The following is a 19,953-nucleotide window of genomic DNA, read 5'->3' on the forward strand; positions in this document are numbered from 1 at the left end:
TGCTGGTTTTTCTCCCGCTGAGGGATCAGGAAACGATCAGAGTTCTGCCGTCTTCTAATCACATAATTTCGTGAAATGTTACCTGATTTCAAAAACGTTCTAGCAGAGAAATAATAAATGTTTCGTTTGATGACTACAAATTGGAAATAAAATTATTTTTTTCTTTGACGGACAACGAAAAAAAACTGTAGCGCCACCTCTGATCCAAACTACGAACATTGTCGGCCCCTCTTCGTTTTTTTCTCTTTTTTGCGGAGGATCAATAAATAACTTATTGGTGTTTTACAACCGAAGTGCTTTAGCCTTTGAATTGCACCACAGCGCAGCAACTGAAACACCCAGGAGAAGAATATCAGCTTGTTGTTATGAGTATAAAGGAGGCTGGTATCGCGCCTGATAAAAATCTATTTATGTCATCACATGGACTTATATAAAGTTTTATACATTTTCTTTTGATATAAATATTATTGTTTTTCTTCTTTAGATATTAGGTTGACTTAGAATGATTCCAAATAATGTACAGGAATAACCTGGTGCTGTTACATGTCAATCATCTGGGGGGGCCACTAGGGGGGCCAATCAGATGACAGGGGGGGCACTGGCCCCCCCTCTGGCTCCGCCACTGCTTGCTGAGGAGGTTGTTGCTACCACTAGGGAGAGAACTAAAACATGCAGGATGCCGGCCCTCGAGGACCGACTTTGGACACCCCTGCATGGTGCTTCTCAGTTTTAGATGTGCCTCTATTACAAAACAGCTGATTCAAATGATTGCATGACCATCGAGAACTACAGAGGGCTGTTAATCACTCACAGATTCAATCCAGGTGTGTGGCAGAAGGGAAACACCTAAAACATGCAGGGCAAGAGGGTGTGAGGACCGGACATGAGAAACACTGCTGTAAGAGAACAATCTCCTTTTCTGAAAATAAAGGCCATGTCATAAAGATCTACTTTCCCTTATCATTACTCCTGGTGTAAAAGTCTATTGTACAGAAATAATGGAAGGCCTTAATTTTTATTTCCAAATGATTTATAAATACTTCCTTTGGGAATGTAGTTTAACAGGAAAATTAATGTCAAGGAAATAATTCTGAGATTTTCCATCTCCCTCTCTTCTTTTAAACATCAATTTTTGTCAGGCTTTCAGGTGTAATAACGTCATGAGTTAAAAAATATTCCTCAGGTTTTTTTTTTTTACTGTTGCTCTGTCTCTGCTTGGCTGTCATCTCAGGTGAGAGACTAATGGAGACTTAGAAGATGAAGGTCGCACCACAGGTTGCCTTCAGCGGCTGCATGGAGCCAATCCTGGAGGCAGAGCCACTGGTGCTAATTGTTTGAAGGAGGGAACCTACTGAAGCCTTCCTCCTCCTCCTCCTCCTCATCTCTTGCTATTAATCTCACTTCATTGTTACTGTTATTGTGTGTGGTGAACCCTGTGGAAGATAAGAGTGATTTGATTGCAGGAACCCAGCTGCTGCTCAATTTGTCTTGGTGGTAAGTAATTTATTTTTTCTAATAGTGAGGGGAAAAAAAAACATTAATTGAACGATGTAACTATTATTTTTTTCAAAGGACATCAACTTAAAAACAAGTCAATTGATGTTGTTTCTGTAGACTTTCATGCATGCTGACACATTAAATAAATACATAGTTTTCTTATTTGTGGTGAGCAATGTTTAACTTCTTTAATTCTGTTGTTAGATGCACTCTAATATTACATACAGTTCATTCAAAAGGAGCTCCAGCATTGTATTAAAACAAAAGTGGAAGCATTGCACTAAGCTAAATCGGCTCTATATAATATAAATATATATATATATATTTTTAAAGTAACATGGTAATGTAAAATGTATTTACTCCCGGTGACCGGATGACGCCCCCATGAGGGCTCTGCCTCCGCTCCCCTGCCCTCCTCCTTTGAGACCCTCCCTGCACCACTGGCAGCTGAGACCCAGGGAGCAGAATTAACAAGCAAATTGAAACAGACTCTAAGCTGTGCGTTTCACATGAGTTGCTGACTAGATGTGATTCAGAGTTGTCTTCTCTTTTCTGTCCACAATGCACTTTGTAATTTGCTGCAGGGCGGCAGATTTCAGAGGCAAAGCGGAAGATGTCTAACAACATGGCCAAGATTGCAGACGCAAGAAAGACGGTGGAGCAGCTGAAGCTGGAGGTCAACATAGAGAGGATGATGGTGAGTGAGCATCTAACGGGACTACAAACAGAAGTCAATACCTTAATTACGTCAGCATTAGTCATCGTTGAAGTTTACCCTGTGTCTCTATGTATTCAGTGACAGATTTTTGAAATGTCTCACTACCTAAGGTGGTGGCACGAGCAACTGGGAAGCAAAAAATTGAGTTTTAAAGTTTCCTCATTTGGATGGCTGTTCAGTAGATGGGAAAACATGCTCACACACCTTGGCTGACCAATGATGCTGAAGTTGGTACCCATATCACAGCTTCTTATCTGGCACTAAAATGCTGTTGCAGCGTTTTTGAATGAACCCGAACTGCTTTTATTCCTTTGTGGTTAAAATCCTCAATACTTGGATTGACCAGACCTGATATTTCCTGGAGGAATAGGTTAACACTAGTAAAAAATTTTCTTTTTCTTTTTTTTTTTTATATAAAAAAAAAAGCATTTTCATTTTGATAACCTTAAACTTGGTTAAGTGTAAAACTCATAGAATGTAAACGATCAACTTGAAATGAATCATTCCATTTTGTACAAAGTATTTTTCTGACACCCAACTAATACTTTGTAGTTCTTGAATGTTCTGATAAGTTACATAAAGATAAGATGTTTGTCAGGTTAAGTCAGAAAATGCAGTTTTTTTTTTTTTTTTTTTTTTACAAATTAAGGTAGTATTATGCTTTTAAAGTTTAAACATTCTTTTTCTCTAAATCTGCAAATGCAAAGCAATCAATATTGTACACTAAAACAATTTTAAAATTCAATTTTTAGCTCAGTTCAGTTTATTTACAAAGTGCTACTTTATAGTAAATGTCATCAAAAGACACTATAAAAGAAAACTATTCAATTTATATAAGTAATATTTACATCTTTGGAATAATCCTGTGAAAAATACTGACAGATTCAAATTAAGACATGTTTTTAAATGTAATTCTTGTTACACAATGCTTGATGAAATGAGTGTCAAATCAATGCAATCAAATATGTCCAAAAGTGATGTCCTGTCTTTAACGACCTATTTTTTCCCACAGATATCCAAAGCAGCAGCAGAGCTGATGTCCTACTGTGAATCTCACGCTAAAGAAGACCCTCTGGTGACTCCTGTCGCTTCATCGGAGAACCCCTTCAGAGAGAAGAAGCTATTCTGTGTCATACTCTAATTCCTTTGTGAAAAGTCAGCAGAATACTTTTTTTTTTTTTTGCATTACTGTCTTTCTAATTAAATCAATATTAAGTGAGTTTCCAGGTGCGAATGAATGATCGTCATTTCGGCATGATACAGTGGCAATAAAATTTTATTGAAACGGAGTGCAAAGTTCATTTGAACAGTCCAACACTGTTGAGTTGTGCACACGGTTTACACATTAACCAAATCATATATCTGTGTTTTCACTGCATGCATGTCATTTCCTCCAAATCTCTCAAAACTGCCTGGGCTTTTTTAATTCAGTGCCAACAGTTTTTTCAAAAACCAAAAAGGAAATGCAAAGAAGATTTTTTAAATTTTCTTTTTATTTAATTACTAGAATTATCTAAATATATTTTTAAAAAGCTTATTTTTTTGTAACACCCCAAGCCTGAGTGGGTTTTCAGGTGGCACGCGCTGCTTTTGTTGTTAAATGAATGCCTGGGTAAACAGAAGCTTCCTGCCTAGATGTGTCTCAGAGGGATGTGCTTCTGCTCACTGAAGCTGTTGCAAATGAGGGGTGTGGTTATGTGCTGTGGCAGTACAGGTTAGGGGAGAAACGCAACAGGTGTGCACGGTTTACACAGAGCAGGGAGCTCAGTGTGAATCTGACCGGCTGGGGGAACTCAAAGCTTTCTTTGGGATTAAACAGCTGAGAGAAAAAGGTATGTTTAATTTGGTCATTAAATTGTAAAAGATGTTTATCTCAACATTTAGCTTATGTAAAATCAGCTGCTCACCTGATTCTTGGGAACAGGAAATGGAGTTTGCTCTGCTTTGTGCTTGTCATGCTCGGGTTTCTTGATGCTGGCATTAGAGTAGATGTAGGTAACGCAGAAGTCACGCAGTGTCAAACGAGGTGGATCAGGAAAAACTTGTCTACCTGACACACCCATAGTGTATGACCAGTATCAAACATGTGCATATGTATATTTAAAAAGAAAATCTGTGAAGACTTCCTTCTTTCCATCGTTTTATAGAAACTGGAGTATGTTAGTCTGGAATCTTGTTTTAATTATTTTTTTCCAGCTCTGCCTACAAAGCAAAAAAAAAAAAAGTGAGATTTGAATGCCAGTTTTGCAAGACAAATAAGAGACTATCCTGTCTGTAAATAAACTCTTCCTGTTTGGGTCGGATGCAGGATATTCCTGTGTTTGTAAATTACACACCTGTTCTATGACATTAAACATCTGAGGAATGTGGGTTTCCCATTGCCAGATGCTGTTGTTTAAGCAGGTTAGAGAGTTTCATAACTTAACATCTCCAAGCTGAATGGTTTTTATGGCAGAAGAGATAAACTGACCTAAATAATAAAAAAAAACCTGTTGTGTGTTTGCGTGTGACATGACTAAGCAAAACTACATTTCTTTTGTTTTCAGGCCAAACAATGGCCAACTTTGGAGGACACGCTATACCAGGCACTTTTTTCCTGTTGTATGGCTTCTGGCTAACAGTGAAGCATGTCCTGCAACATTACTGGAGGACGAGCCAACCCAGAGGAAGACAGGCCATGCCTCCTTTCTTAAGGAGGATGGAATACGTTGAAGGAGGATTCAAAATCTTTGCATCATTTGTCGGTCAGTTTCCCTTCAAACCCACGCTAATTGCTTACAGTCGTCTTGAATCTTTGCTATGCAAACACGTTTGATGTATTTTATTTGGATTTTATGTGATGGAACAACATGAAGCTGCACGGAGACAAAATCTACAAATCTTGGTATTTGTTTTCAACCAATGTGTGGCAATTACAGCTGCAGTTGTTTTTGAATTGATCTTTTTTGCCCCCTTCATTTTTGCAAAATAGATCAGTGAGATGGGTGGAGAACATTCTAGTACATAAATATGTACATAGTGTTCACTTTTACACTGCCATCAGTCTTGCCACTCTTCCCCAAAGTCCACATTTGTTAAATGCAACTAGAACTGTTACATCAGAACATTATTTGACCTGCAGCTCCTCCTTACTTGGCAAAGGCTCCTTGACTGCTTTTATTTTTTGATTCAAAAGAGGACTAAGTTTACTGTTTGGACAAAGGTTGAAAACCAAGAATCGCTTTCCTTCAGCTGGGATACAATGTTGGTTGGTTTGTAACATCATATCCCACGTGGTGAAGCTTGCGGTTTGCTACATCACAAAATGCTACATCGCCCCTTCATCTGATTTGCATGTTGTTTTGACTGTGACAGGTACGATGGTGGAGCAGTTTGTTGTGGACGGTCCACACGCCCGCCTCTATGATCGGGAGAACTCCTCATGGGTCAAGCTGATGAACTGGCAGCACAGCACCATGTATTTGTTCTTTGGGATCTCAGGAATAGTGCTGATTGCCAGCGTAAGAACCAAACGGGTGCCGGTTGGTGCCGACCGCCTTGCTCTCTCTTTGGCTCTTTTTGTTGAAGGTAAATAACTTTTTAATTTTTTTTATTTTGCTTTTCATTGCTCGTCTCCGATGTGTGTCATACGATTTCATTTGGATCACCCAGGATTTCTCTTCTTGTACCATGTGCACGGCCGGGAGCCCCTGGATGCTCACGTCCACACCCTGCTGCTGTATGCCGTCTTCGCCGGATCGGCCAGCACCATGCTGGAGGTCTTCATAAGAAACAACATTCTTCTGGAGCTTTTCAGGGCAGACATGTTCATCCTGCAGGGCTCTTGGTTCTACCAGGTGATCCGAGAAAGGAGATTTTATCTTTTTCTGACTATTTGTGTTATTTGGCGTCTACCTTATCTTGCTGACTTATGGGGAATTTGAAAAAGTATTCACACCCCTAGAACTTTTCAAACCTTTTTAAAGCATATTTGACTCTGACTTGGCTTTGGTGGTTTTTGCAAAGGCAAATGGGCAAGAATGGCAGTGTGTAAATGTTCAAAGAAGCTGGAGACCAAGACAAAAGATTATTCTGACATACTAACTCACAGGTGCTGAAGACTTTTCACTTTAATTTGTAAAGGGGGGAAAAAAAAGTCCTTTACAAACAAAAGGTTTGTAAAGCTACATATTTTAAAGCTACATACTGTGCATACAAAGCATGTAGCTTCAAAATGACAAACACAAGGAAGTTCAATGGTTACAGACGCGATTGTAAGACACTGTAGATCAGTGATGAGCTATAAAGAGCTACGTGAGGCCTCTCAGTACCAGGATATCACTTTACAGTAGAACTAGAAGGTGTTCATTCAGAAAGTGAAAACAAATGATCTGCTTCAAAATGTTTTTCACCCCAAACAATCAGTTTTTGTGGCGGGTTGGTGCTTAAACTTTTCTCAACGTAGGCTGGACTGAAATGCGAGAAAATCAGTGGAATACAGACAATTTTAATCCATGCATGCTTGTTAAATTCAGATGTAATTTTGCCTCTAACCCAACCAAATATGACTTGTAAATGTTGTCTTATTGGCTCCCTTTGTCGTTCCAGGTTGGAGTTGTTCTTTACCCCTTAAATGGAGACAAGTGGGACCTGAAGCAACATGACAACATGATGTTCGTCACGATGTGCTTCTGCTGGCATTTGGCGTTATCTCTAATTTTGGTCTCTTTCACCGCCTCCATAGTTTGGTTGTAAGTATCTCATCGATCAACCTTTGCAGGATTTAAAATGTTGAATAGTTAAGCAATAGTGGCCGCAGATCAGAACAGAATCAAGTATTTGGAATACACTTAATTTTTTTCGATTATTTCCTCACAAACTGAATCAAGAGATTTTTTTTTTAAACGGATGAATAACATCCAGGTGTCTCTTTTTATCAAAAATATTTGCAGATTTCTGCTTTAAATTCTATATTAGTGGAGTTGCTTGATCATAGGAAGACACTATATCAGCGGTTAAGTGGGGCTCTAAGTTAATATCAAGATTAAACGCTGCTGGAATGCAGCAAGAAAATGACTTCGATTACATCAGCGCAGAAAATACTTGAACAATGGCAGGAATGGGCAGAATGTTTACAAAGTTGTTTGTGGAAACAAGACCAGTGGATCGTTTTTTTTCCCCCACACACACAGTAGTGGTATTCAGTGCTGTGAAATGCTATTTTTCCACTTGCAGATTTCTTCTGTTTTTGCTTTTGCTCACACTCAAAAGCTTCACATTAAACATATTTTATTACGAGACGCATCAAGTGTTTATGACAACAATGTCATTACATCACTGTTGCAGGAAGTTTGGCACATTCTTATTTGCTGTTGTCCTTTTGGTCGTTGAGCTGTAACCCAGATTCACTTGAGCTCAAAGCCTCAAAGTGGCAGCCAAAGATTCTCCCTGAGTGTTTTCAGCTGGAGAGAAGACTCTATAATTAACTCTGTTGATTATAAATCACTTTTCTTATAAAGCCAGGTTGGTTTTGGAAACTTCTATCCTTTTAAATTTACCAAACAAATTCTACTTCACAAAGGCATGTGTCTAATTTTAATTATGAATCATCTTCAGATAGATTTAGATCAAATTAAGTTTCTGTCTGTTGAATGATATTATGGTTTACAGCGGATGAAAACTCCCAACACGTCCATAATATAAAAGACTGCTGACTTGACAGACATCCAGTAGACAGTCACTTTAATTTGAATGAGAAGTTCCACAAAGAGGATAAATAAAAGAGTTATTTGCTAAATAGTAAGGCCTGAATGCTACATTCAAGTGTATTAGTACAAAGTTGAGTGGAAGGACAAAGTTTGGTACAAAAAGGCACATCACTACCTACAGTCAATCTGCACTGACAAAACCCAAGAAATAAAAGCACATGTGTGCACTTTTAGAGTTTCTAAAGTAAAATTAATGCTTGCTATAATTTGGTAATCAGGTCTTGGGAATAAATCTGATTTTGTTTAAATTAATCTCCAGAAAGTGTTAAATGTGTAATTTCCTCTAAGTTTGAGCGACTTATTTAGAATCTTAAAGCCAGTTATTTATAAAATGTGATTTTTTTTTTTTTTAATTAGGGGATTGTGTTTCTTTAACACTAAAAATCAATTTGCTTCGAGCTGCCTTTGATCAATAACTGGTGTATCATTAACTACAGTCACTTCCAACCTGCCACTGCTTCCTCTTGCTTTTACTTTGCCACTGCTATGGCAAAGTAAAATCATGTAAAGCGCTTTGAATTGCCTCGTTGCTGAAAATTTTATGAAAATAAACAGCCTTGCCTTTATCTTTGTTCCAACAGAACCACAACAAGATTCTCAGCAAAAGGACGGGATGTAGAGATCGGAATGCGAAACACTTCCTCTAAAACCAGCTCTCAGAAAGCTTTACTTGAAGAGTCGGATGAAGAGTAAAACGATGGTTACTGCTCTCTCCATTTTCTGTTTTAAATCAAAATTTCATTTCATTATGTGTTAATAATGCTTCATATGTTTAAACAAGCCAGATGTTTGGCCAAATAAACTTTATCTTTTTGAAATAAAAGTAAGACAAATCTAGATAATAGTGTGGTTTATTTGTTCTTTAGGAAAAAAAGATTTCAAAAAAAGAAACGGGGAAACCATGAAACATTATGATCCGTTTTTAAATACACCACCTTGTAAGGGAACACAAATCACAACATTCAAATAAATCCAGCCACATCTGATTTATGACATTTTCAAATGACAAACTCATCCAACAGCAAATGCCTGGAAATCAAAGGGTCTGTCGTTTTAACCACTCTGCTTCCAAATAATTTACACTAACAATGTGGAGATCGTAAAGGAGAAAACATTTCAGAAAATACCTTAAATATGTCGACACTCAAACAGAAAACATGTCAACCTCATCCAAAGCCTCACAGTAACGCATGTCGCTGGTCAGGTCATTGCTGAGGAGCGGGTGGAGGATCCGGTGTACATTTAGGTGACGGTGCTGTCGTGACAACCACTGTTGAAACGGGTTTGGGGGAACCGGCTGCCACGTGCTGGAGCTGCTGAGTCGGAACCGTTTGGATCCGAACCTGAGGAGATTTAACTTGGTGAATGCAAGTGAAATGCATTCAGAATCAAAGCATACGGCATAAATGCGTTTTGCAAGCTTTGGATGTGCGTGTCAACATACGGCTACCTTGACTAGTTGTCATAGCGATTTGATATGTTCAGTTGGCACATAATCAATAAAAAATGTTTTTCTAAAACTTGCATGTTAGTGGGGAACACATCTCTTGTGTTTAGGTGCTACCTGATATAGAAGAGTTCGGCTCTAGTCATTTGTTAGAATTATCCTAGCTGTACATAAATTATAATAAAAAGAGAATCACAGTGGATAGAGCGTCTTTATACTTCAATGTTTCAGATAAACCAACATTTTATGAGCAGTAGCTGTGTGAAGTACTGGAGTATTTCATGCTAGGTGACAATAAGCAGAGGTTTGAACATGATGAGCCACTCAAGACAAAGTCACCAAGTTATTTTTAATGATCCTGAATGCCTCTCTGCTACACTTCCCATAAAATAAAAGCCTAAGGAGAAATTTAAACTAGAAAAGTTACTTGTCTTTTCTCGTCTTTTCCAGTCATTGCACATTAATGACTGTGCATTAAGGTACAAACATTTCTACAACTAAGCATATTATTTTTACTTACTTACTTGCACAATGTTAATGGATAAAATTGAATCCAAGCTAATAAAATAATACTTTTACATTCATAAATGCCAAATTTAGATAACAAAATAACAAGAATTGAAAACCAAAAAAGAAAAATAAGCTCCTTAATGTAATCAATTTTTCAAAAACATCTGTTGATGGATTTATAATGAAAATGTTTTTTAAAATGTATTAGCGATCACAACATTCTCCATAATGTGCAAAACAGTTTTCTGGAACAATGTCAGTGTGTTTCATGGCCCATACTGACCTGTGTTGCCTGGCCTTGCTGCTGAAGCTGCTGGAATTGTTGTGCGGTGACGAAACTGACCGGCTTGTTCCCCGCTATTAGCTTTGTGCCTGCAGGCACCGTGGTCAGAATGATGTTCCTGCCCAGGCTGCTAATACTGCTCAGGAAAAAAACAAAACAAACAATTAAGTTATGTTAAGAATAAAATATAAAGAGACATTTAAAAAAAATTTTTTTAATTTAAACTCAATAAGAATCACCACTAAACAGACTCACTTTGTATTGAGGTTCCCTTTGACTATCGGAGTCGTCACCACACTCTTGCTCTTCAGGGGTTGGTTGAGGACAGAGTGCACAGTGATCCGTGCAGGTAGCTTTCCCTACCGATCGCAATCACAGCAAAGAAAATATTAAACCCCCCCCGGGTCATCTGGGTGGATCATTTAAAATAAGTGCTACTGAAGGAATCAATAACTCCCTGAGCAAGATTAGCATTTGCAGTAAGAGTCCCTCTACATTATAATTAAATGTAATCAGAGATCATCTCCGTTTCTAACAGCTCAGGTTTCAGTGTAAGTAATGTTCAAAACATTGGCGATGAGATTTCTATAGTTGAGTTGAAGCAAAATATCTTAAAAAAAAAAAAAAAAAAAATTGGTACCTCTGTGTGAGAATTACTCCATTTTTCTAGAATGTGATTATACAACTCCTCCTTTTACAGCTGTGGCCAAAGGTTTTTCAATGAAAACCTTTTTAAACTGAAGTTTAACTTGGCTCCCCTCACAAAAAGATGAAGCACCGAATCGGTTAAGTTGGTGGGGAAAAAAAATGCTCAAAACATTTGGCCCTAATTACAAAAGTATTCAAACACTTTTACACATTTCAAAAGACAAATTTAAGTCATTCATTTTTTTTGCTTGATTGAGAAACACAATTTGTGAAGAGGAATGAAAAAGCGATACAAGATTTTAAATTTCTTTGCCAACCAAGAATCTGAAAAGTGCGGTGCTTTGGGTATTGTTTTACAACATGACATTTTATTTTGGGGCATCAAAGTGAAGAAAGCGCAATGGAACGTAACATTTTAATTTGTAAAAAACACAAGCTAACAAAAAAAAACAACTGAAAATTGTGCATCCTTTTGCATTCCTTTCATAATGATGCTGTACTTTTGTTGGCTTTTCACATAAAATTCCTATAAAACACACTGAAGTCTGTGACATGTTTAAGGATTTTGAACACTTTAGAACCTTACACTAACATTCTTTTGGTGAAAGACCTTCGGTTTTACCTTCAGACGGACATTTTCTTACCGTTTGTGTTGTAACAACCGAAGCAGGGACTTGTCTCACAGTCGCCGTAGCCGTTCCCAATGACAACGGTGAACCGGAGGCTGCGGGAGCCACGGTGATGCCTTTGGCTCCGGCTACGACGCTGGCTGCCATGGTCACTATGTTGCCACATGTAGACGCTGCTAGTGGTTTGCTGCCACTGGCGGTCGTCATGGTGATGGTCTGACCCTGCTTCTGGGGAATGACCCCAAGGCCAGGCATTATGCGGATGGTTGCGCTGCCCTTGTCTGGGGACGCCACGGTGGAGAAGGTCCTGGACTTTTGGTCGGCCATGCTGACGGCCAAAGTTGGCATCAGCCTTATGGCTGTGTCTCCTCCAGTCTTCAGCAAGGTGGAGGCGACGGAGCCTGACTTAGCCATCTGCGCTTCTGCGGTGCTGGGTGGGGTAGCGGAGGCAGGCGATGGTGAAGGGTGAGATGGCGCTACGTGCAGCGTGGCCGATATGCTCTTGCTGCCGGCGGCGGCTCCGCCCAGGAAGTCAGAGGTGAGCTTTACAGTCGCGACTGGAGATTTGGCAAGAGTGGCCATCATGTCCGGGGTTATGCGCAGCACCGTTTGGCCTTTGGCGTCGGTGGTGATGGAGGATGGGGGGAGGCGGAGGACGTCTTTACCCTGGATACGCAAGTTTGTTGCAGTTATTGGAATTCCTCCTCCACCTGGAGTCTTCATTCCCAGCTGCCCAGTGATGGAAACCTGAAGCAGCAGCAGATGAAACTTTAACTCAGAAATCACTGACTTTTTTTCTTTTTTTTAAGCATATGGATTTTGGTTTCATAACCAGCATTTTCAATCAAAACGTCAGCCTTGTATGCCAGGATAAAATTCTTCACCTGTTTGATGTTCGGGGATGTGACACCTTGCAGCACAGCCGGAGGAGTGGGGTTGTTAGCGGCGCTACCTGGAGATCCGGCCTGAGGTTTGGTCACACTAAGAGCCGACACAGAGAGGCTGGTTGGAACCTGGACAGGACTGCTACCAGACGGACTTCTTAGAGGCACAGAAACAACAGCCTATTGCACAAAAGAAAAACATATATATATTTGTACTGTTTAAAAGAAAAGTACAGCTTCATGAGTGTTTATATTCCTGGAATGTCACTGTCTTGTGTCACGGTACAGTTAAAAACCTCAATGTGTTTTATTGGTATTGATCAGATGGATGGAAGAGGACATCAACTCATCACTGGTCTTCATGTTCATGTTCTCTAACAAACATCTTCGCAGGTTGCTGGACTGACTGGGATTAACTCTTTTTTTCTAATTCTGTCTCCATTACTTTTGAAATAAACCCAAAGCGATTTCTAATAAAGTCGTACATATATGCCAAGCGAAGAATCACAGCAAACTCAGCAATGCTTTGCTTGTGAAAGTAAATCTGTCGGGCCTCACCTTGGCACAAGGACAACAATTCTGAGTGCCACGCTGCCGGACGGGACACAAAAAAAGCAAAACACACTTGGTGGCAGATGCAGGGAGTTTACTGCTGATGCTAAGAGTTTAGCAATCACAGTTTGTAGTTGCTTGTAATTCAGATCAGATCAGTTCCTAAAATGGCTCAACCCAAGACTGACTGCATTTATAAAGCTTAAATGGCGCTTTATAAATGCATGCAGGTGAAGATCCGCCTGTGTGTACGTATAATTATAGAGCTATAAATAATATTGCCTGTTGAGGAACAGTGTCTGCAGAAATCTGGTGTTCATTTTAACAGAAACTACAGTTCTCTTTCACTCAGATCTGCATGATATATTTTCAAGTAATTCACCCAAATAAATTGCTTATAAAGGGATTTAACCCGTTTTGTTTCCTTTTTAAAACGTAAAAAAAGCAGGAGCCAAACAGTTTTCCCTCTGTGTTTAACGTACCTGTGAAATGCCCTTGGCTGCCACAGACACAGGCATCCGGATCTGGTGCGAAGTCTGATGCACCAGAGTGGCCTGCTGAGCGGCCGCCGATGGACCCAGACCGCCGGGCTGAGTGGAAACGACCCGGACCTGAGGGAGGGAGCCCGCCGCCAGGTGGCTCACTATCCGAGCTGCCTGCTGGGAAGTTACCGGCTGGGAGGCCGGCGGACAAGCCTGACTCGTGGGTAGGATCGTTCCCAGCTGAGGCAGCGACGGAGGAGAGACGAGGAGAACTCTGCCAGAGAGAGAAGAAGAAGAAGAAGATGCACATTCAAACCGGACAGATGAAATCAAAGTACTGAGCAAAAGAAAAGCTTCGGTCCGACTGACCCCGGGCTGGTTTTGAGCGTGTCTGGAACTCCGGTCTTTGTTGGTGTGGTAGCAGAGAGAGGCAGAGGTGATTTGGGGGTTCCGGGAGTGTTTTGGGTGGGAGTCGTTGGGACTGGAGACATGGAATTACAGCCCAGGTCCAGTCCGGCCTCCAGAGATCCGGGTGTTTTGCTGCTTCCGTCTTTACTTCCAGACTTCTACAGTATGAATGCAAATATGACCTCCTTTTGTAACTAAAAGCAAAAACACTAAATCATTTAGTCAAACCAAAGCACCAAGTGATAAAACACCACTCGGACTTTTTCCACATTGCAAACTTCAATTGCTTCAATAGGTTTTATGTGTTAGGCCAACACCAAGCTGCAGAGATCCAAACCTCAGGTGGGAGAATTGTTAGTCATTCACTACACAAATACAGCTTTTCAAATAACATCTCGATAAAACCACTGAAAACCTAGAAATTGCCATCATGAAAAGGTGCTTATTTTCCCAACGGTGGGTCAAGTCAAAAAAGTAGTTACTTAAGAGGGAAAAACCAAATGCAGACCATTTTTACTTAATACATTTTGGACAGTGAACTCACCGGTTTCGATGCTGGTTTGGGTTTTTGCTGCTGAGCTTTTCTTGCTTTTGCAGCTGCAGCTTGAGCCTGATGGATCCTCTCTGAATGAAGCAGAGAACATTACAGCCTCACACTGATTTGAGCTCAGGAAACAGAAAGGACTAAAACTTGTACACCAATCTGGTAAATAGCATTATAAAAAGCAAAATACACATATATACATCTCCAGTAAACAATAACTTTCAATTTTCAAAATTGTACTAGTTTTATGTGTTATGTGTTTTTCTAGAGCAGATTCCTGCTTACCGAACTCTTCCTGACTACGGTGGCGGTGAAGGTAAATCCACAGCTTGCGGCCGATGTCGTATTTCACACAGGGATCCTTCTCATAGTGAAGTCTGTCCAGAGCCCCGCTGACAACTGTGTTCACCTAAAGGGAAGAGAAGCTGTCTATTAACAAACATCTAATGCAAAGTCAGCATCCATTTCTGCAAAGTGAACAAATAAGGTATGTAAACCCGCAAACCCTAACATTACTCAAACAAAAGGCAGGATAATAGAGGAAAACAATCGCAGTACTTGTGCACTTGTGACATCTGGAGCAAGGAACTGCGAATCTTTTAAAAGTTCACAGATTTCCGCCCTTGTTCCCTCTCCATTGGGTAGCCGGGCAGCTGCATCCCGAACTGGGGGAAAAAAAAAAAAAAAAGAAAGATAAATAGACACAGGATTGGTTTTCAATAATGTTCTTTAAAAGAAAACAGCATACTGTTGCTACGTGATAACAAAAGATTTCTAACCCAGAGAGAGGATGGTGACGTATGGTGGTCGGTCAGAGCGAAGCAGTGTGTGTTCTCTGGCTTTATTTAAGGACATTTCCTTATCAAACACGCCTTTAACTGGCCCCACCACGGACTCAAAGCCGTGCATCCTGAAGGTAAAGGCTTTGTGAGGCTGGTTATATCGCTGCTGCTCCTAATGCACGAAACATAAAATTTAGAGAGCTTACGTCGAGATTACGTGTGAAATAGTGTAAATACTGCAGCAGCACGCACAAACCTGAACTTGAAACACTTGTTTCTCGTCTCCAGTGCTCGGCCGCACCACATAATCGGTTGAACTGCAATAGTAAAGGCAATAAACAGTTGTTTTGATGCTGCAAAAAAAAAACCCACACCAAATACGGTAACATGTTTAAAAGCTCACAGTTTGGGAGTGGAGGACGTAAGCTCCAACAGGTCTTCATTTTCTGTCTATATAGAAAAATAACAATAAAAAACTAAAGAAACAGTGTTATACAAAGTGAAAACCTGAAAATCATAACAGTACTTTAAACTAAAACTGAATATTTGTACAACTTTGACAACAAAGTCTTTGGAGTCCAGCCAGAGTTGACAGAGCGCACTGAGGTCCTTTTCTGTGTCCTGAGTGGGACCTGAAAGAAACCATTGGTTTGAATCCAAACATTCTGGACACAGAACACAACCATCAAGAAGATGAGACATTGACCGAGCCGTCTTACCGATCCATCTCCACTGCTGAAATTCATCAACAAACTCCACAAACGGAGAAAAGCCACTCGGGAGCGCCATCATGCCATCTGATCAACAAAAAAGTGAGAAATTTAACTTCTTACATCCCAGCCAGAAGTTTAAATACCGGCACATTAATCAAGGATAAAGTCGTTTTGCAATAGGAGAGTTGTTGGTTCAATTCCAGCAACAAAAAAATTCAACCCTTTGGACATTTATGAATAACGCTATATCTTCAGCTTCTAATGATTAACTTCAACAGTTCTTTTTCCACTTTTGAAGAACAGAGCGACTGTGCAAAATACGTCTTCAATTATTTTTAACGAGAACTGGGTGACAAGTTTTAACTCATTGTGGGTAAAGATTACATAGAAAGGTCTAAATATGTAAACAAACATTCCTGCAGTATTTGTCCGTCTGTTGTCTTGATTGTCCTTTACCAAGTTGCAGAAAAGAAACTTCACCTTTAAAATCAACACGTACTGAAACTCGCAGCGTCCAATAGGGACAAATCAAATGTCTCCTGGAGAAAAGTGTTATTGTCAGATGCTAATTAGACCAGGTTTTAAAAGACCTGTTGATTTAAAGAAAATCCACTAAAAAGCGAAAGTTTTAAACTTTTGTCTTTAAAACCGCTCTTCATGATGGGAGGCTTAAAATACAAATGAGTGCAAAACTTATCATTTCAGCTCCAGTGTTGATTGTAGTTTACCTTTAGTCTCTCCTGCAAGAAACTGCAGAGCTTGAAGAACTAGATCTGACCAGCATGAGGCAGATGAAAACCAGGTGTTGAGCGAACTGGCTGGAGAAGACTGCCAAGTCTGAACCTTTTCCTCCAACTGAGAGATCAAAACATATTAGCAATGCAGTGACACAATTGATTGTATTTCCTGTTAAAGTGGCACTTTAACATGAGGACATACCGTCAAGGTACTGGCAGGACCCTCTGCTCTGAAGATGTTTTCCAAAAGGCTGAAGAAACTGGCCGTTATTTCCTCAACTGCAACAGGGCTGTTTTGAGCTTCCTCCACAATTCTGCAGTAATAATAATAATAATAATAATAATAATAATAATAATAATAATAATAATAATAATAAACAATCCAAGACTCAGATTCAAAGATTCAAAGCAACAGTTAAAAGCTTCAGGATGATGGTCTTGAGGAAGTAGACTCACTCCTCCTTGATGTTGGCGAGAGGTGTGGAAGGCGCCTCTGGCAAAGAGTTGATGATATTCACTGGCGGGGCTGAGCAGGAGTCTGAAGGAGTCAGAATTTCACAAGGATCCTCAGATTCCACTTTTATTGCCTTCAGTCTCTTCTTTCTCTCGTCTCTCATCTTCTTCTTGGGAAGCAACAGATCAAAAAGTGCTGAATGATAAAAAATAAAAATGAGGTCAGGTCTGAGTGAAAATCCTAAATGAAGAGCAGTTTACTTCAAGCAGATTTACTTACGCAAAGCTCCCTTCCGACCAATGTTTGCTCTTGAGAGAACGTCCCCGAGGTGGATATCAGAGGTCATCAAGTCTGGATGATCCTTACGACACCAAAATAGTCACAACATACACAAGGAAAGTTTAAAGCCTGCAAATTTTTCTGCTCAAATCATAACTTACTGGCTGGCGTTTCCTTTTCTCACGATGGTGTTGCAGCATGACCTTTAAATCCATTTCCCCCAATTCTACTTTTTCTGTAAAAAGAAAAACAATATCTTGAACACTGGGCGACGCATTTTCGGCTTAAAGCAATGCCGTCACCTTTAAGGCCAAAATTCACTGACCTGTAATCTTCATGTCTGGTGTAGAGAGGCTAGGAAGAACTCTGAGTGAGACGGTAGGAGTGGGAGAGGAAGGAGACTGAGGGGCTGGATTCCACACTGACATGTCTAATGGTGGTAGAAAACAGAAATGTGATGGTCAACGAAATATTTTATTAATATATACATTTTCTGCTGTTTGGGTGTTTTCAGTTTCATTCAACTTATGAAATAGGAAATCAAAATTCAGTTTAATTGTATTGAGCCCTGAGGTGACAACCTTCCTACAAAGTTTTGAAAATATTTCCAGATTCAAATTTCTGGAGTTGCCTCTTTTTAGCATTTTTTTAAAAGCATAAATCAAAAAGTTCTCAATACATTTATGGCAAAAATTTCTATGGATGGGTGGATACAGACAGACGGACAGACGCGCGGACGGATATACAGATGCGTTAATGAACAGTCGAAGAAATTGATAAAATAAACATTTTTAGAGAGTTGTGTTAGGAAAAAATAAAGAAACAAATTTTTTTCTATGCCGCTTGTGTTCTCTCACTTATTCCTATACAAATTTCAACGTATATATACAGGGAAATACTGTCTGCAGCGATAGATCTCAAACAAAAGACAGACCTTCATCATCAGAGGAAGCATTGCTGTCCTCGCACTCCGCTTTGACCTCCTTCAGGATGCGGCTCAGTCGTCTTCTCACTCTCGACTCGCGTGTTTCAGCCTGAGTCCTGTTTGGCAGCCGTCGTTTGGGTGGAGAGTCCAGACCGTTCTGAACTGCGAAGTCGAGCATCTCCTTTTTCAAAGACAACAAAAAGACTTGTAAGCCAAAGGAATAAGATGTGGGCGAAACGCAAATCAATTGTTACTATGCAAAATAAATATCTGAACCTTTCTGGAAACAAGAATCTGCTTCAAGAGTCTGTGGTAATACTGCTGAAGGGAATGCAGCTGGCGCTTCCTTTGGGATTTGGCACACAACTGTCTGTACTTGACCACCTCTGGATTGAAGTAACCATCTAGATGAAGAAGATCAGAATTGTAATCAGGAAATGCGGTAAAAGTTCATTCAGTTACATTTCAACAGAGATGTGGTAGGTAGATTTCGTTCAGTTTACATTTTTAATTAAGTCATGGTAACCTTTTGTTATATACACTCAAGATTTCCCAAATTAAATGGAAAGCAAAGCATCATTTATAACCAAAAAATATCCCAAATTTGTCTGAAAAATGTGAGTATTTATGACCACAGACAATTATTTGTCTTCAAAATATTAAAGCACCTCTGAACAGTCTCTGTGCAAGATGGAGTGGATTTCCAAAGTTAAAGTTGGTGTTGCTGAACAACTCCCTGATGGTGCGATCCTGCTCCTCTGTGTTGTTGACAGGAAACTGTGGCAGAAACTGTTGAAGATGTTGTCTCTGGGAGTCTGTCAGCACTTCATCCCAGGTGTTTTCACTCAGCACAGAGAAAAAAATGTCAGGCTATGGAAAAAGGAAGCAAAAATCAGCATGCTTGCAAAAGCACAAATATCATCTGCAAATGTTCTCCAGGTTCTAGATATCCAAAATCTTACATCCTCCAGCAGATCCTCTGGGAGGTCCACCTTACAGTTACCAAGCAAACATTCCTCTGTGATTTGTCCTCCGTCTTCCTCTTTAGGCTCCAGAGGGTCTGTCAGCATATGTTCAAGCGGATCCATCCCTCTCTGCACCAAGCTTCAAACAGAAAAATACTGATCTTCCTCCTTCTTTGCCTTCTGTAACTAATCGTTCACTGTTTCTGCCTACGTTCGTTCATGGTTTTACAACGAGGTGGAGAATAATTTATCCATTTAGCCATTCTTCTCCAATGTCAGAGCAGGTTGCGGGAATCATAGCAATACTTTCCGAAATAAAGTTAAGATAAAATCATGTTCTCCAGCTAATCTGACTGATAATAGTGACCTAGCAGCACAGATATAAGCTAACCTTAACTTAAAAAAAACACACAATGCTTACGTTTTAACTTTACCAGTTAGCACAGGCATGATTTCGTTTAGTGTACATTTTTAATTAAGTGCAATAGATAAGCGAAAACAGAAAGTAAATCTGTCTTACCTCATAACGTTTGTTTTTGAAATAATGGGGAACTATTTCCCTGTTGCACTCCTTTTTTTTTGTTCTACTAGAAATGGATGCTGAACGTGCCCGCTGCTGCCCCCAGGAGGAAATTGACTATAAAGACATGCGTTCATTTCCACACGAAATGAAAGATAAAACTGTAGTTTTTCGTTGTAAAATGTTTAGTGGTATGCTAATCGGTTCATTAGGATTTTAATATTGTTCT

At 39.8% G+C, this 19,953-nt stretch overlaps 3 protein-coding genes across 4 annotated transcripts; 2 read left to right on the top strand and 1 right to left on the bottom strand.

The window, feature by feature from the left end:
* Positions 1–779: 779 nt before the first annotated feature.
* Positions 780–3,504, top strand: gng8 (guanine nucleotide binding protein (G protein), gamma 8). Of its 2 annotated transcripts, none has more exons than XM_008427048.3 (4): positions 780–898; positions 1,232–1,494; positions 2,090–2,194; positions 3,228–3,504. In XM_008427048.3, exons 3-4 carry the CDS (start codon positions 2,111–2,113, stop codon positions 3,354–3,356), a joined length of 213 nt encoding a protein of 70 aa, XP_008425270.1. In that variant the 5' UTR covers positions 780–898; positions 1,232–1,494; positions 2,090–2,110; the 3' UTR covers positions 3,357–3,504. The 2 variants fall into 2 exon arrangements, with proteins under 2 accessions (XP_008425270.1, XP_008425269.1); XM_008427047.3 differs by having other exon boundaries at positions 782–898; positions 2,082–2,194.
* A 166-nt stretch (positions 3,505–3,670) lies between these two features.
* tmem45b (transmembrane protein 45B) lies at positions 3,671–8,804 on the top strand. The gene is made up of 6 exons (XM_008427045.3): positions 3,671–4,047; positions 4,762–4,959; positions 5,570–5,782; positions 5,867–6,051; positions 6,803–6,945; positions 8,544–8,804. Exons 2-6 carry the CDS (start codon positions 4,770–4,772, stop codon positions 8,653–8,655), a joined length of 843 nt encoding a protein of 280 aa, XP_008425267.1. The 5' UTR covers positions 3,671–4,047; positions 4,762–4,769; the 3' UTR covers positions 8,656–8,804.
* On the bottom strand, positions 8,798–19,855 carry nfrkb (nuclear factor related to kappaB binding protein). The gene is made up of 26 exons (XM_008427046.3): positions 19,725–19,855; positions 19,202–19,343; positions 18,908–19,109; positions 18,516–18,643; positions 18,249–18,420; positions 17,640–17,744; positions 17,476–17,549; positions 17,315–17,396; positions 17,038–17,230; positions 16,784–16,895; positions 16,573–16,699; positions 15,851–15,928; positions 15,687–15,763; positions 15,535–15,581; positions 15,388–15,448; positions 15,129–15,303; positions 14,908–15,014; positions 14,635–14,758; positions 14,350–14,429; positions 13,767–13,963; positions 13,398–13,671; positions 12,364–12,543; positions 11,495–12,226; positions 10,458–10,561; positions 10,203–10,338; positions 8,798–9,305 (listed from the first exon to the last, which is right to left on the bottom strand). The coding sequence occupies exons 1-26, from the start codon at positions 19,727–19,729 to the stop codon at positions 9,168–9,170; spliced, it is 3,852 nt and encodes a 1,283-aa protein (XP_008425268.1). The 5' UTR covers positions 19,730–19,855; the 3' UTR covers positions 8,798–9,167.
* Between the last annotated feature and the right edge of the window lie 98 nt (positions 19,856–19,953).

The sequence above is a fragment of the Poecilia reticulata genome, chromosome 14 (genome assembly GCF_904066995.2).
Source record: "Poecilia reticulata chromosome 14, P_reticulata-male-v2, whole genome shotgun sequence".
NCBI lineage: Eukaryota > Metazoa > Chordata > Actinopteri > Cyprinodontiformes > Poeciliidae > Poecilia > Poecilia reticulata.